This window comes from Schistocerca piceifrons, chromosome 8 (assembly GCF_021461385.2).
Source record: "Schistocerca piceifrons isolate TAMUIC-IGC-003096 chromosome 8, iqSchPice1.1, whole genome shotgun sequence".
Lineage (NCBI taxonomy): Eukaryota > Metazoa > Arthropoda > Insecta > Orthoptera > Acrididae > Schistocerca > Schistocerca piceifrons.
In genome coordinates this window covers 391,080,663-391,098,829 of record NC_060145.1, presented here as the reverse complement: position 1 = coordinate 391,098,829, position 18,167 = coordinate 391,080,663, and the positions used below count along the sequence as shown (strand labels likewise).

Genomic DNA, 18,167 nt, shown 5'->3' with positions numbered 1-18,167 from the left:
TTTTGATCAAGACTGACCCAGATCTCATTATGGACAAGCCCTTCACCTCCCCGAACTTGTCCTCTAAATGCTCAACAAAAAACTGAGACTTCATTGTCATGAAAGATTCCCCATCAGCTCTCTAACATACAAGGCACCGAGGTGAATAAGATCTGCTGCCATCCTTAGCCTGACGTTCCTCCCATGGTGTGGCCAGGGAGGGGAACGATTTGGGGTCGTACTGTGTGTTGAATTGAACACGTGATCGCTTAGAGACTGCTGGTGTTTCGCCACCAGCAAGAGATGATGGCCTACACTTCATTGCGTGACATCCACCCTGATGCTACCCCCTCGAACCAGTGGCCCTCCCCACGGGCACCACCCAGCCGCAGCAAAGGCCACCTGGCAGGATGGCCATTGCTGAGAGTCCCGATGCCCCAGGAGGATGGTCATCTACCCATTGGCATACGTGGGGAGTTAACGGCGCAGACATCAGCAGAGCGATACCTGTGTGGTCAGCAGGCTACAACCGACAGGGTTCATGGCACCCCCACCACAATGGACTGGCTACCGTGCTGGATATCAGGTGCATAGAAGTCCATGGTCATCGTCAATGCAGAAATCGGCATTACGTAGTGCATGGTGGAAAACGCACCCAGGAAGGTGTCCTCGCCAAAGAAATGGAGAATCAGCAGGGCTGCAATCCGACGACAAGAAAGTGGGCTAAAGATCTCACTGCACGTTGGACACGATGCGCCTTGTAAGGCGCCCTTCCCCAATTGGCTCGCTCTTTGGGAAAATTTTGAAGAATGGACGTCAAACCCTAGGACCATCACATAAAGGCCGAAACATGTGAAACTCCTTTTAATCGCCTCCTATGACAGGCAGGAATACCTTGGGCCTATTCTAACCCCTAGACCTGCAGGGGGTGTGGGTGGGGGGTGGGTCTACAGTAATGAGTGAAGGAACAGTTATATAAGAGTGAAGAGTATTTAAAAGTGGCTTTACAAATGAACAGGATGATGAGCACGGTGGAAGGATCAGTACCCAAAATTATGAAATCATTGCAGCAAGTGGAGGAAAAACTCTGATCTGGTCGGTGTTTAGTGCTTTGGCTTATCAAATCCCAATGCTCTACTCACCACTATTCACACAAATGATGCAGAAAAACCAAGATAGGCCACAATTTGTGCAAGATGAGTACCGAAAGTGCTTACTAACCAGTACAAAGAGCAAAGAATGTCAAGTGGACGAGCTAGTTTGGACTGCTATTGACAAGATGAAGATGATTTGTTTCCTCCCAATTTGTTATGGGCAAGAAGACATGGCTACCTACACCAACACAGAATCAAAAGAGTGACGAAATCCAACTGCACCAACTTACCAAAAATTCAAGCAATTTCCTTACTTGATTCGAAAAATTAAGGCTATCATTTTCTGGGACAAAAAAAGAGCTTTCTTTTGGTCAATTTCATGTAATATGGGTCAACAATTGCAGCAGATGTGTACTGTGGAATGCTCACCAGACAGATATACTACTGAAATTCAATGGCATGGGTACCTGTACCTGGGATAGCAGTCCATGACAATGAACACACACACACACACACACACACACACACACACACACACACACACACACTTTACTGCACCAAGGATAAGGTCCACCATTTTCAATGGCAACTTTTTGACTACTCGTCCTACAGGCCCACTTTGCACCCAGCAGCTATTACCTCTTCTAGCATTTTAAACATAGTGGCCAATAGTTAGAAGACAACAAGTAAGTCATAATCATTCACTGATTAAATTTGCAGGCGAAGTTCTATACAGAGGGTTTGAATAAGTTTGTCTAACATTATGGAAAGTGCTTAGAAATGAAAGCAGTTACGTGCAACAGTGAAGTCAGTCTGTAAGAAACTAATAAAACCATCAATTAAAGCTTTTTTGTAATTTTTTTTAACAGCTGAAAAGTATTTACTTTTCAACTACGCCTTGCATGTACCACAGCAAAACAGGCAACTGTGATGATTGACTCGAATCTAAAATTGTGCACAACAATACATAATTTTGAGTAAAATTCTTTAGTGTTAGGCCACATCATTAAAAACATCAAAACAACTATACAAATGACATTTGGCCCTCTCATCAGGGCAAAGCTGGCCAAAATGTCCATTATTTAATTGTTTAAATAGTTCTCTATCATATTAGGTTACTGAACATCCTATATCCTACAAATTGACTAAATGCAACCTGGCTGTTTACTTTGAAATTGCATTGATTGGCGAGTGCTAACTGTGGCTGGATAGGGAATAGTTCTAAGAAACTGGTAATTGCCATTTTGAATGAACAGTCTTGACGTTAAACTAAAGTGATTAAGTGAGACCAAAGAAAAATCTAAATCTGGATGGCTCAATAGGTTTCCAATCTCATTTTTCTGAATATAAGTTCAATGTATTTAGCCCCCGTGGGAAGTTTCTTAACTGAGAATGAATAGAGCCTTAAATCCAGATCAGATTAGCCACTAGTTGAATTCATAGTAACTTTCAGTGAAAATATTTGTTATCAGCAATTCGACAGCTACCGCATAAAGGCCCCTCAAGACATCCCAATGAGTCATTCCTTTTCAATTCAAGCAGGGGTTCCAGCTCATAATCTCAACTTTGGCTGAAGTTTAGGACACCAAAGCTGCCATGTGTGGAACAATCATGTACAAAGTATTATGTTCCCCTGAGAATTAGTTCTAGAATTATAGTTTGCGAAAGATGGTGGCGTGGCATGGAAAACGCAACGCACATTTGGCCAACTTCAGAAATTATTAACTTTGGAACTATTCCTCAGAGTCAGGTGAAATTTTTTTACCACAAAGTAAGATCCATTTAGGGAACACGTGCAATTTATCAAAACATCAGCAACTTCTTTCTGAGGGAAAATAAAAAAATGTGAGGTGCCCTGCCAAATACAATTCACTCAGGGATGGGATGATTTTTTCCCCCTAGAAAGGTAATGCAGGCAAAATGCGTGTGCGTGCGCACCCACCCACCCACCCACACACACACACACACACACACACACACACACACACACACACACACACACACACCCCATGTCCACATCTTTCACACATAAATCACACACACAGGACAGTACAAAAAATTGAAACACCTATAGTGTGTCACCATAAAAGGGACCAATGATATTCCCTTGCTGTAGCTGTTGTTCTCTGTACACTGAGCATCAAATTGTACTGTCTTCCTGACACAAAAGTAGGACCTGTAACTGTCGTCATAAAATTTTCAAAAGGAATCCAACAAATGTCTGTTAAATGTGTCAACTGAAATTATCTTGCTGGTCCTGCTGGTGTCATTAAGTTCACCTGCTTCGCAGCATTCGGCAACATACTAATGTGCCATCACCATTAACAGCAACAAGCAACCTCGTTGTGTGTTGCCACTTTGCTTCGGAATCCAGGGTCAGACACACTGAAGACATGTGCATGAACCTATAATTATAACCGGACAGTGTGTTCATCTGCACATTATCAGAGTCTACCGGAGAAAAGTGATATTGCTCCTTGTTCCTGCAATAGTTTTAACATCCTTTAGTCTGCTTTTTAGCCATTATTCACACCTTTCAGAATGTAAAATGACTGTATACTGGAGATATTTTTCTGTACCCAGGTAAACAATTGAAGAGTTGTTAGAATGTGGCCTTTTGTATGATGCTACAGGCTGGCTTATGATGCCATGTGTTTAATGGTAGCACCAATACCGCCCTATTCATTTTTACCATTGCAAAAACATACCATTCTGCATGAATTTGAAAATCACAGTAATGCATTCACAAATTTTTGAGATTTTACAGTTTTTGTCCTGGCTAGTTGCCCAATCACTAAAGTATTTTGCAGAGATGTACGTGAGGCAGCTTGTTTCTAAAAATATGCGATGACAGTGTGGATGTGGGCATGAACTTCAATAGCATAATGAGTTAAGCAGTCACTAAAAACACACAAATTCATGACAGACACCACATGATTCATCTCTATAATAATCGAAAATGGTTGGAGATTTGGTTGGCTGTCACCCCAACAATATCCTTGAGAAAGCACCTTGCTCTATAAATGCATAATTTTCAGAAAAGTACAATATTATTATAATTTCTTCTTGTTTCAAATGTTTACAAAACTGGGGATATGCAGATTGCACTGTTGTTGTAAAGCTATGTGCAGTCAGTTTGTCTTTTTTTTTTCCACAACACAATTAAACAAACTCTTCCACTGTACTTTACTTTGTTTCAAGAGTTGAGTGAGCCATGTTTATCCATTATTTATAAGCGACAAGTTTGTCATTCAAAAGGATGTCACCCTGCAATTTATTATTCAGGTGTTTGGCAAGTTTTGCCTTGACAGACACTTTTCACACCTTTGCATCATGCACTGGGAGGAACTGATATCACACACTAGCAGTTTCATTGCATCTTTGTAATCCAGACCACAATCCTTTATAGCAGCAAACAACAACTTAGCATTTTGATGGGTCTCACGCACACACACATTGTGTGTGTTCCTTGCACTTACTGTCATAACCCATTTCAGCCAAGAATTAAAAAAAAGATAATACACCATAAACCCACTCTGGCATTGGAATACTTTTCCTTGAATACTACATACAGGGTGAAGCGAAGTTCGCGCACTCCTCACATGCCAGCAACAAAAGAATTGCTCACAAAATTTTGTCTGGTGAGTTGATCTGGCAGAAAAAGGACATTAAAGAGTGACAATCTGGCAAGACTGAAACATGTCACTTCAAGGTCACTCCCCAAGCACCATAGAGTTGGTAGTATAACTAACAAACAAGTGAGGAACGGGAGGTGCCGCGTCTTCTGAATCAATAACAGCACTGAAAAAAAAAAGCCGGTTCCGGTGTCGACACTACCATGTTGCCAGCTTCCATGTAGACATTGTATGTTAGTGCACGAACGCCTGCTGTTGTGTTGCGTTTCTGCAACGACTACAGTTTCTGTTTGTTAAACAATGTCACCAAAATGATGTACACCAAGCGACAATCTGTTGCACCGTGGAGTGCCATTAAATAGTCAGGCTTTGGAATTGCAACAGAGGACGCATGAGTTTTATGAGCAAGAAAAAGCATTTGTTTCTGTTCATGGGCATGCATCGATTCCTGTCAATAAAGTTTTAGAGTGTACCTTGAGAACTCTAGGACTCGGTCAAAGAACAGTTATAAGAAAAGGTGTGCTACTTCAAACCTTACAGTGAAGTAAACAGTGTGAAAGAAAGCCCCTGTGGGAGAAAAAAAGCAGCCTTTTCCTGTTACAGATATAGATTCTTTCCAATCGGATGCAATTCTTCGGCACATATACGGATACTATAAAAGGAAAGAATACCACACAATAGCGAAGTTGCTAATTTCTTTAAAAGAAAGTGAAGTTTTCTCAGGGGGGAAAATGTCACTTAAGATGATATTAAAAAGTATGGGCTTCTGTTTTAAAAAGTTAGATGGACAAAAACTTACCCGTCGTTGAAGCTCGTACCTGTAGGAAAGGACATACACTCAGTCATATGGTTAGACGAAACCTGGGTCACCGCTGGAGGATCAGTTGAGAAATGCTGGACAGATGATACTCCGAACAGCAGCGGTCATCAGCCAACGGGAAGAGGATCCCGATTGTGGCCCATGCAGGATCTTCAAACGGCTTTGTGCCTGAAGGACTTCTAGTTTATCGATCAACAAAAACCAGTGACTACCATGAGGATATGGACCACCCATGGTTTCTACAGTGGTTTAAAAATTTGTTCCACCAGTTTAGTGTTCTGACAGTTTTTGTGATGGACAATGCACCATACCATTCTGTGATTTTAGATAAAACTCCCACCTCTAGTGACCATAAAGGAACTATGGTGCAGCGGTTGCAGGCAAAAGACATTGCTGTGGACATCAGCATGACAAAGCTGCTGTTATACTCGTTTGTGGAACAAAATAAGCCTGTGATGCCTAAATACGTTGTAGATGAAATTACAAGCAAACAGGGTCACTTGGTAATTAGGCTACCACCTTATCAAGCTGTCATTTTAATCCAATTGAACTGGTTTGCTGTGAAGTCAAAGTGTACATTTGAAGTAACAAGACTTACTATAATGGAAGTGGAATGACTGCTACGTGAAGGTCTTGCTACTGCAGACTACCTCAAGGAGGAAAAGGTAGACTACATTGCTAAACTAGTTAGAGAAGCACAGACTATAGATGGCATTATAAATGAAAACGAACAATTCATGATTTCTCTTAATAATGATGATGACGAAGACAATGGTTTTGGCGCCGATTCCGATGACAGTGAAGGAGAACTGGATGGAATTGCGCCATTGACATCTTACATTGGTGAGTGTAAATGTATACAGAATTAATTATTTTCTCTCTGCAATTGGGTAGCCTATGCATGTTTTCCTTTATTTTCTTCTACGAGTGTGGATAGCACGTTATTTGGTGTGCTTAGATTACATTATTATATGACATTTTAAATGCAGCTATTACTGTAACAATTTGGAACAACTTTTCGTAGATACCGTCATAAACTTCGGGTGTTTTTATTTCTCGATTTAATATACTATCAAACACGTAGTCTCCGCCGTCGTCCTAGAAAAATGTACTTTGTTGCACTTACGTATAAATGTTGATTGTAGCTTACATTTACAAAACGTACTTCGGAGTTGTGGGTTTGTGCGGTGGCAGCTATTGCAACCTCGCAATCGCAGTGTAGCCAACCACACACGAGCTGTCAAGTGACATGTTTCACTGGCCCGGGTATACCTCTGACAGCACATTTTGGTTGTGCACTACAGTTGGTGAAGTGGATAGAGTTTGGGTTAGCATGCAGGATGTTGATGGTTCGATCCTGGGCCGAGGTATATGTTTATTTGGTGAATGTAGTCCAGGTGGTATGGTATCTGGCATCTCAATTGTTAAGTGATTGCAGTGGTTCCTCTAGAAAACATTTGCACTTGCATACTACAATCGTAGAAATGGAAGATTGGTCAGCTTTGAAACATCTACTAGATGTGAAACCTGTTTTCTTTGTACCCTCCTCCATTGGTCCCATGGATTAGTACCAACTATTATTCTTGACTCTTTCAGGTACAGTACATTTTTTAGGGCCTTGTGTTACCAGTACGACTAGCAATGTGCTTTGAGAATAATGTCCAAACTCTGTTACTATTTGTATGTGTTATCACCAGGGTTTTCAACAATGAATGTGGTAACAGCAAGCTGTTTAGTACATTTCTCAATGCATCATCATCATCCTACCAATGTCATTGGGGAAACATCGTATCTATTACCATTAGGGAAACAGTGTAATTCGAAACTGAACGTTTCACAATTAGCGGTGTCGGGATGAATCATACCAGACAATATCTGTCAGAGGGGCAATGTCATTAGATGGAACAACGTGCAGATCAACAGCGTGTTTATACTGTATGCTAGTTGTTAGTGAAGTAACACCCCATGACAGATTGCAATGTACATGCGTAGGGGTATCAAATTTTCTCATTGTAAACCTATAAACCAGTGTGGCATACACAAACGATGAATACATGGATATGCTTCTGGTTCTTGGTGCATCTGGTGTTGCCACTCGTGAATATGCTGCTAGATATTCTCGTTGACCCTATCCAGATAAAAAAGTATTTTGTCATCTGGAGCCGTGCCTTCGGGTGTCAGGTTCTCTCCTTCCACTATCGTGTGACAGAGGTCATCCATGGTCTCACAATACTCCAGCTACTGAGGAAGCTATTCTGGAGGTCATACACCAAAAACCTCAGTGAAGTACACGTAGCATAGCAAGGCGGCTGCGTGTCTCGCAATGCGCGGTCGTTAATGTGCTGCACCCCTATCATTATGGTTTCATGCAACACCTGCATCCTGCAGATCACCATCAGTGGATGCAATTCTGTGAATGGTTCCAACAACAGGAAGCCAATGATGACTTTGTGAACACCGTAATATGGTCAGATGAAGCAGCATTCACTCGTGAGGGTTTCTTCAATTTGCACAATGCCCAGCATTGGTGTGAGGTTAACCTGCATGTCACCCATGGCCGTGGATATCAAGTTTGATTTGTTACCAACATCTGGGCTGGAATATTGGGCGATAGGTGTTTGGGCCCCCACATGTTGCTTGCATGAAGGTATCATGCATTCATCGCAAACTACCTGTCTGATGCACTGGAAGATGTTACACTACATGTTTGGCACAGGATATGGTTCCAACATGATGGTGCACCTCCACACTCTGGAATTAATGTACGACAGTACTTGGACAGAACATTTCCAGCGAAATGGTTGACGTGGAGGTCCAGTTGTATGACCACCACGTTCACCTGACCTAAATCCCCTGGGTTTCTTCCTGGGGGGCACCTGAATGAGCACATGTACTCTACTCCGCCTACAAATGTGGAAGAATTGCTAGGGCGTGTTTATGCTGTTCTTGTTACTGTGGACACAGCTTTGCTGCAAAGGGTCCAGAGCTTTACGATCCGGCGGGTTGCGCAATGTTTGGATGTACAGGGAGCTCGCTTTGAGCATCTGATGTTCTGAGGACAACGTATTCTGTTGTGAAGGTCATCCGATCATTCATATGGATATTATTATTGTCACTGGTTGCTAATGTACCACATCTGAGCACTCATATTACATGTAGTATAAATGACAAGTAGATGTGTTACTGTATTGTGCTACCATCTTTTAACATGTTGAAACTGGTATCGATTTTGTAGTTATTCTGTCGTATGACAGGTTATTTGTTTCAACTGTCTATTTTTTATTTGTCTAACCATGTATTTGTTATGTTCAGCGGCACAAAATGTCATAAATTTAGGATAAATTTAGGATAAATGTGACCTAAGAAACGGTGTATATTACAGCAGATGTTAGAATGAAATTAGCAAATAAAAAAATGCACCCCAACGCAGGCTCGAACCCTCGACCTCCTGCATGCTAACACAAAACTCTGTCCACTGAACCACTTGTGCAGCACAACTAATATATGCTGACAGAGATACTTACCATACTTGTGGTTGCAGTGTTGCCAGATTGCCACTCTTTAACATTCTTTTTCTGCCAGATGTACTTGCCAGACGAAATTTTGTGAGAGACATTTTCTTACCGTTGGCCTGTGAGGCAAGTGCGCAAATTTCGCTTCAACCTGTATAGTTCATAAACGTTACAAGCAAGTGTCTTTTTGCACCTGCACATGTACGTTTCCCATTTTTAACATAACCTATTTTTTATTGCCAGGCATTATTTTGCTGTAGTCATCATTTTTGTAAAACTCTGACACTAACATCTTTATTTCTGAACTAAATTGTTACCCAAAGCCCGTTGAAGTTCTGGCAGCACTCTTTGGCTTGCTTTAATTTTCCTGGCTTGCTTTACCATATATGGGAAAACACTAATTTCTTTTGCAGTTCACTCAATAAACCAATTGGATTGTTAGAAGGTACAAGAGTAAGGATAGCCACTTTTTTCTTGCATGTGATACAACTCTTTTTCTTGCAAATGACGCACAATTTTGTCCAAATTGCAGCATTTCTGGCACGATTTCTGTTTTTTTGGAACAGATAGTTCTTCCTCTTTCATCATTAGCGTCACTGCCATTGTGTGTTTCATATCCATGTAAGTTTCTTGTAGTTTTCTTTCACTATAATTGGGTCTGATTTTTTTTTTCGCAACTCTGTCTCTTTATGGGAGACAAACCAAGAGCAGTCACTGAAATATTTAATTGCACTGCTACTGTTGCTGAAGGCAGTTGTACTTTTTGTCACCATCCTGTATATTATCAGGATATTCTTCTCTTTTTAGTAGTGTGACACACATGAGACATAACTTTTATCCTGGTTTCATGTTAAATCCTGTGCACTGATTCACTTTCAATACTAACTTTATATCAACTTCTCGAAGCCTACACCCCACTGTCTTCTTATGGACCTGAAATGGGTCAAAACAACTTCTCTACAGGAAAGAACACTTATCCAGAACCATTTCCATAGGTTGATAAACACTCATGTTCCCTAGGACTGTACTTCTCACACCCACAGGGCGCATCCCAGATCTCCGTAGCAACAACTCGTAGTCTCAATCATTCAGATCGTGAATAAAATGAGTGCCACATTTAGTTCCTTGTGTTTTATGACACTGAGATTCTTCTTCTCTACCAATACTAAAATTTGTTTGAATAAAAGTACCACCTGCACATTATTCTGCCTGCACACTGCCTTTATCACAACAGCACTGACCAGTCTGAACCAGAATCTTGAAAGCATGAGTACCCTGTGATGCTCGCTTGTTTCCCTTATTCTTCCTGTCACACACTGACTCATCCTGTTCTTGAACACTTCTGGTTAACTTTCAGTTGTCAAATGGTTCCCAACACTTGCTGTAGCATTATTTGAAACAAGAAACAAATCTCATCAGATAACAGACACCACAACGGTCTGCATCATACTATTAATTGCTAAATCTTGTTAAAACAAATGTAAATAAATACATCTGTCAACTTTCATTGTACACAATGCAATAACACGTTTACTCGTGCAATTTATGAAATTTGGCTTGGAAATTACTCATTCCTTTTGTGCTACTTTGAAAATCCACATTTTTTCCGGTGGTAAAAGATGTGGACACACTGTGTGTGTGTGTGTGTGTGTGTGTGTGTGTGTGTGTGTGTGTGTGAAAATATTATCTCTTCCTGTGTGAATTATATGTGGCATGGTGCACACCTATGATATGTATCTTTTAATACGTTACATATTTTCACCACATTGACATTTTTTACTTTCCCTCAGAAACATGTTGCTGATGTTACTCAGTGGTAAAAATTTCACTGGACTACGAAGAATAGTCCCAAAGTTATTAGGGCCTGAAGTTGGCTCTGACGACTGATTGCCAAATGTGCATTGCTACTTCTGGGTTGCACCAACTTCTTTCACAAGCTATAATCCCGGAACTAATTCCCAGGAGAACATAATACTTCGTACATGAGTGTTCCAGACATGGCAGCAGTGGTATGCCAAATTTCAGCCATATCTAAGACTATGAGTTGAACATTTTCTCAAACTGGTTGAACTGAGTAGAATGACTCCAATGTGGGTTGTCTTCAATGTACACATCCATGTTGTACCTGTGTATTTTCATGTCATTTACCAACCTTTCATTAGCAATCTTATCTTTTTGAGCCCACCATAGATATTCCTTTGTTTCCATTTCCAGATGTGCGTAGCAAATGCTGTATGTTTCCATATGTCCTGCCAACCCCTACGTAACTTTCATTATTTGTTCCACTCCTGTCTGCTTTATGCCCAATTTGTTTGTCTCCCTGTCTCTCCCAGTAATTCCATCACCCATCTCTCCATTGTCCACCAAGCACCCATCAGTTCTTGGAATGTCTTTTGCATTAAAAGCCTATGTCTCACTGGCATTGCAGGTAACACATGCGGAATGTAAATGTTCTGTTAAAGACAAATTGGAAGTTTAGTTTTGAACAATGAGATTGTCACTGCATCTGTTGGTACATTACAGTATTCCAGTTTTGGCAGTGCTTTAGGATGCAGCTTCTTTTAAGACATGCAACTTTTTACCACATATTCTGATCAATAATCATATTAGTGAGATGATTATGATGTATGTGGGGCATTCAACAGCAAAGTCACAACACCCTTACAATGTTGTGTCATCACAATCTTTGGAGGGTGATAACGGATGTCTCCACATGCAAAGCTGCTTTTAATGTATTAAAAATCCACAATCAACTGTCGCTATGATTCACTAAACTATGACACCAGAAATGTATAAATAAAAATGCTGAATTGCCTGGACAAGTTACCCTTCAGAGCATGCTGACCTCCTCCCCCCCCCCCCCCCCCCCCCGGCGAAGGATGTTCTGTCTCCCAAGTAGTGTTTTACGCTTTTTCCTAGGAAAGGAGAAACATATTGACTAAATGGTTTCATCATAACAAAGAACCCTGTATCACTGTCTCCAGTAGAATTAAGTTGTCAAAGGTAGAACACTAATAGTTGAACATGCACTGGGAGTGGCACAGGCTATCCTGGGATTCGAGAGTGCATACAATGTGAAGGTTTACCATTTGTTCCAGAGTCTTATGCATACAGCTGGTAGGAGCTATACTTGGTAACAGGGTTGGAACAATCATTCCCTGGATTCCATACGAGAAGTGATATTATCTCCTTCCACGCGGTGGAGTTCTGTCCACGAAAACCAGATCTAACTGAAACAAGATAGGATCTTGTCTTTGGCTCCAGAGCGCAGATGATGTAGCATGGGCATACTGAACGATCTGGCCCCTAGTGATTAGAATATGCAGAAAGTGAACTGTACCGTATATAAATTGCAGTTGTCTCAAAGAAAATGCCTGTTTTGCAACAACTGCAATTTATATACAGCTGCTGTGAAAATGGGTACTACAAGAAACGTGTTATACCGTATATCACTAGCAATGGTAAAAATAGCTTATTGCAGATCTACTCATTCAATTGTAATCAGTGGATAGCAATCAAGTATCAATGTGAATTTACTGAATTCTGTAAAAATCTTTTAGGAATGTTTTGTGAACAATATTTCTAATACACCATGCAAACAATAATATTCTGCAACTAGTTCACCTGGATTGGGTCGTATCTCTTCCACAGGTGGTGGTCCTCTTCTCTCCTCTTGCCGTGGTCTACCACCGAAACTTCCACTTGGAGGGGGTGGTGGTGGTCCACTTCTGCCACCAGGTGGACCCCTGTTCCAATCTCTGCCTCCGCCACCGCCGCCACCACCTTGAAACATTAAGTATGTGTGAAATTCTTTTTTGCCACTGGCATTTAACAGAGGTTACATGTATGTGCATTGTAGTCAACTGCTGTGATAACATGGAAATATCTGCAATGTCACACTAGCTTGTCAATCATAATGAGGCCAATAGTACATTTACCAGGATTAATACAGGTACTCAGTCATATCCTGCATTGTGATGTTTATTCTTTCTCATTTTAAAGGAGCACAACATGTGCACAAGAAATGTTGCAGGCACAATATTTTTTCCTGTTACTGCTTCATTATATGCGCTATTTTATACACTTTGTTACTGAGGAATAACAGTAAAGTAATAATTAGCCTTAGACAGTGTCTTTGGAAATTCCCATTACAGACTTGTAGAGGGAAGTGAGTAAATAATATTTTGAATAGGAACCCATGCCCGGAAAAGTATCATTTCCATCTGAAAACATATTTGCTAGGTTGGTAAATAACAGGGCAATCGTGGTTGTGTGTGTGTGTGTGTGTGTGTGTGTGTGTGTGTGTGTGGGGGGGGGGGGGGGATTATGCCAGATTGGCTGATGTCATTTGACATCTATCCAACCTGTCTGACCTGGTTCCAGCCTCATTCAAGTGTGTGTGAGAGCAACAAGGTCAAGTACACATTTGCAGAATACACCGACGTATTCCTTGTGTGTGGCAAAGCTCACAGTAATGGAACAGCAGCTCGTTACCTTTATCAAGATTGTTATACACAATGTCTGATGCCACTGCATATCCTTTTCGCCACAATTATGCCAGAACTTGGAGAAAGTGGTACTTTCACCATCAATAGGCATGACTGTGGTGCACCAAGGAGAGAAGTTTCTGTAAACAACAGTGTTTGTGAAAACTGATTCTGTTTCCTTTTTGTTGCTTTGGTTATTAGTGAGTGGAATTATAAAACAAGTGATGTACTGGTTCATGCCTCATAATTTACTTGTAAAAGCAGTCGCATTACCAACATGTTTTCACAAGGTTGTAGTACAGAAACAGAACATTTCTAGACATGGGTTCCAATTCAAAACATTATCTACTCAGTCCCCTCTACAAATCCCACAAGTCTGCAATAGTGATTTCCAAACACCCTATATGCGTAAAATCAAAGATGTAACTGTTTCTACTCCCACCATTAATCAATTTAATTCTATATTTACAGGAAAAATGGCTAGTGGACCTTACAAACCTCTTGATTTACCGAAAAAATACTAAATGATATTCTCTCGATATAATTACGATAAAGCAATTTTCTCAAACCCATTTTGAAGCAAAAGCGCCTATTTCTGAAAATTCACTATTATTTTACAGGGCAAGTTGAAATTGGATGTAACTGTCAAGACACTACTTTCTGGATCGTTTCTGTAGTTACACCTTTCATTAATGTGAGTGACAAAAGTCAGCACCTGATGAAGAAAAATTTGACAAGTTCAACTGGTAAAATTTACTTCATTTTACACACTCTTACGGTATAGACAAACATTTATTTACATTATTACTTCTATATTTCAGAAAACAGTATGCACAGTGTGGGCTGGTATGCTTTATCAACTTCTGTCAAGGCTCAATTTTCCACACACCTTCAAATTAATGAGGTCAATCGAACCTACTATACGGGGGCTACCCAAGAAACTAAGCTTTTGTAGTACGCATTTCTGCCGCTAGCGATGTATAGTGAAACTCATTGCCAGTTCAGTGCCCCCTGTGTTGTCGACCTTTTGTTCTGTTCATCTGCAATGACTATTTTTGCTAGCACTGTTTCATTCATGTTTCACTTTTTATGACTGCAAGTTCAAGTCAACAATCTGCAGCTGTGAACCTTTGTTTTCTACTCAGCAAAAATGCGGCTGAAACAGTTTTAATGTTGAAAACAGCGTAAAAAGTTAAGGTTATGGGAAAAAATTTGAGTGTACCAGTGGTTTGCTCGATTTAAAATTGGTGATATGTCGATTGATAACAAACCTCATTCTGGACGTCTTTCAACTGCCTGAATCAACAAAAATATCGAAAAAAATTCGAGCGCTTGTGCTCACAGACCATTGACAGACAATTGATCAACTATCACAGATTAGTGGATTATCTTGGAGCTCAGTTAAGCAAATTTTCATGGAAGATTTGGGAAAGAAAAGGGTTGCTGCCAAGTTCTTCAGGTTCTGACTAACAATAAAAAGCACAGAGTTGAAACACCTTGTGCTTTGAAACAATAGCATGAAACTGATCTAGATTTTCTGTCAAAGGTCACTACTGGTGATGAGTCATGGTGTTATGGTTATGATCCAGAAACAAAGCACCAGTCAAATCAATGGAAGACATCATCATCAACCCGTCCAAAAAAATGTCATCAAATCAAATATCAAAACGATGCTGATCTGCTTTTCTGACGTCAAGGATGTAGTTCATTCAGAGTTTGTTCCCCATGTCATATTGTCAATCAAACCTTTTATTTCGAAGTTTTCGGAAGATTGCACAACAATGTTTGCCAAAAAAGCTCTGATTTGTGGCAGACAGGAGACTGGTTCTTCCACTACTACAATGCACCTGCACACACAGCCATCTCTGTTAGACAGTTCATGGCTAAAAATGGCATTGTTCTGCTGCTCCATGCACTTTATTTGCCTGATCTGTCTCTGTGCTATCTTATCTCCAAGCATGGAAAGGGACATGAAGATGTATATGTAGATGAAAGGACACTAATTTGACAACACTGAAGTAGTCAAGAAAAACATGTGGGAAGAGTTGTCTGCCATTTCTAAAGATGATTTCAAAAAACGAGCAGTAGAAGCACCAGTGGGACAAATGTATTAGTTATAACAGAGTATTTTGAAGGGGATAAGGTTGTTGTGTAAGCAATTTGAAAATATATAGGTTTTAAAAAATAATTCCATTTTTCTCGGTACCGTCTCAAACAGTCACCACGCCTAACTATAGCGGGGAGGGCCGGGGTTCTTTGCCTTAGGTGCACTCTGCTGCGAGGGGCTCCGACATATGCTAAAAGCCCATCTGAAACTTTCATTACACTTTAGTGTGAATGGAAGATGGGTTGGACAATAATTGCACAGAAATTTCAATTTGTGATGAGAAGAATAACACCCTCTTTGTTAGAAAGAATAACACTGGGTACTCAATAATGAAGAGTGGGTTTCGTTTGTTTGTGCATCATCCCTCCTTCCATACTATTGAGTTCACTGCCATACCATGAAACTAAGACACTTTTGTAGTCTTCTGGTGTAAGGAAAAATATCTAATCAATGGGATTTCTAGACCACTCATTGGCTTCATCTAATACCATTTGCAGTACTGTGTGTGCTTCACTATTTCACTATTCTTTAACGATCACATTCACAGTAGTAATATGCTATAAAGACCTGCTTTTGTTGAAAATTTCACTTCCAAGTCTTCAAAAGAAGTTCATGGGAGACATAACTTTTTGTAGTGAAGTAAGAGCCCAACAAGCTACCTAGGCGCTCATCCTAGCTCTCATGACAACTCTAACCAATTCTCTGTTCACCTCGTCTTGCACCCCCTTTGCTCTATTACAGACCACAGGTTCAGCAACACAGTGCTTTGGTTCATATATATGTTATTTCTTACATGGTGAAGGACTCCAAGACATCCTGTTAACAATCTCTATGCCAGTGTGACTGTTAGGAAACATCTGGAAGCGACCCAGTTCACATTGCTGGCACAATACTTCAAAGTAGTAACTTGCCTCCCCCCCCCCCCCAAGTCCCATACGTACAACTGAACTGCCAAGAAGGTTCGCTAACTCGTCTCTGCCATCTGTACTGTGCCTACTCCCAGTAGCTAGTGAGTGCTCCCTATTAGGTCTGTTGCCGTTTAAAGAAAAATATGTAAACCAACAGGTCTCAAACTTTCAACAGCAACTAACTACCTACAGACTGTTCATATGAGATTCGGAGCGTACTTAATACAGTTTGTTCCGTTGAGGACATATAAGCTTGATGAAGCCTCTTGACAATTCAGTAGTACCTGATGGAGATAAGCTACATTTTTGATGTACTGTATTGGCAAGAGACATTCCTCTGTGAATTGATTTCTCACCTGCAACATTGGGAAAAACCGATAATTTAAACCTGTACGTTAGTCACACGGATATTTTGCTCTGTGTAAGGAAGGAAAGAACATAAAAAATAAAAATCAATCGGAAAAGCATACCTCCAAAGTCATTGAATCTGTCACGATCACTTGGCCTCCCTCCTCGAAAGCCACCTAGTAAAAGAAGTAGTAGATTTTATTGATCTGCACTTTGTATTTTATGTTTATGAACATTTTTAATACACACAAACAGCAAAATGTCTTATTTACTAGGGGCATGTCCACAACGATTCACGAAAGTTAACCAGATTTCTCTTAGAGTGATAGTAAGGCTGACACTTAAGTATTTAGCACACATAATTTCTTTACATTTATGAGAATCAACATGGGGGGTAGCCGAAGTTTTAATCCTCACCCCAAAAAATAAAGTTAGATAATTTGTTTTGTTTGCTTGCACGTACACGTAACCTACCATACCACTGGAGGGGCCGAAACAACATCGCACAGCCTATCTCCAGTTTATAAGTGGATTGCGTTAATTTGTTTTGGCTCCTCCAGTGAGTTGCCATGATACTACGGCACCCGGATTTCAGTATGTAACAGGAATGTAATTATGTACCGGCAAACAAAAATTTATGAAATATTTTTATTAAGTGGTAATTAACATTATGACAACCCCTTGCACTTCTTTCACCAGCTAACATGTTGCACTGATAAAATATGAAGACCAGTGTGGTGTCTTCAAAATTATGAGTATTTCATAGTTTTGTGTGTAGCATTAGTCAGATGTGTTGTTGCATTGGTGAACATGTATGAAAAGTACCTGTACACTCTTAATATTTAGTCAGTTAGCTATGAAAAAGGTTAAATGTATTTTGGTAATTTTGGTGATTATTTAATTTGTATGAAAACAGATCACAGAATTTCTATTAAATTTTTCTGTAATAACAGAATAAAATGGAACAAAGCTTTGTTGCTGTCATATTCAGTCCAAAAACTGGTATGATACAGCTCTCCATGTTACTCTATCCTGTGCAAGTCTTCTCATCTCTGAATAACCACTGGAACCTACATCCTTCTGAATCTGCTTACTGTATTCTCCTCCGTCTCCCTTTACATCCCCCCCCCCCCCCCCATCAATTGATCCCTTCTTTTAGTCAAGCTGTGCCACAAATTCCTGTCTCTCCAATTATTTTCAGTACCTCATTAGTTACGTGATCTACCCATATAATGTTGAGCATTCTTCTCCAGCACCACATTTCAAAAGCTTCTATT

The 18,167-nt window shown here is 40.3% G+C and overlaps 1 protein-coding gene across 2 annotated transcripts in view; it reads right to left on the bottom strand.

The window, feature by feature from the left end:
- LOC124711978 (eukaryotic translation initiation factor 4H) overlaps positions 1-18,167 on the bottom strand; it is a 67,792-nt gene that overhangs the window by 37,543 nt on the left and 12,082 nt on the right. For both annotated transcript variants that reach the window (XR_007005553.1, XM_047242260.1), the window contains exons 4-5: positions 17,013-17,066; positions 12,665-12,823 (exon numbers count right to left, since the gene is read on the bottom strand). Coding sequence is in view for 1 of the 2 variants with exons in the window: in XM_047242260.1 (XP_047098216.1) it covers positions 12,665-12,823; positions 17,013-17,066 (213 nt within the window). In the remaining variant the exon portion in view is untranslated. The remainder of the gene's footprint in view (positions 1-12,664; positions 12,824-17,012; positions 17,067-18,167) is intronic.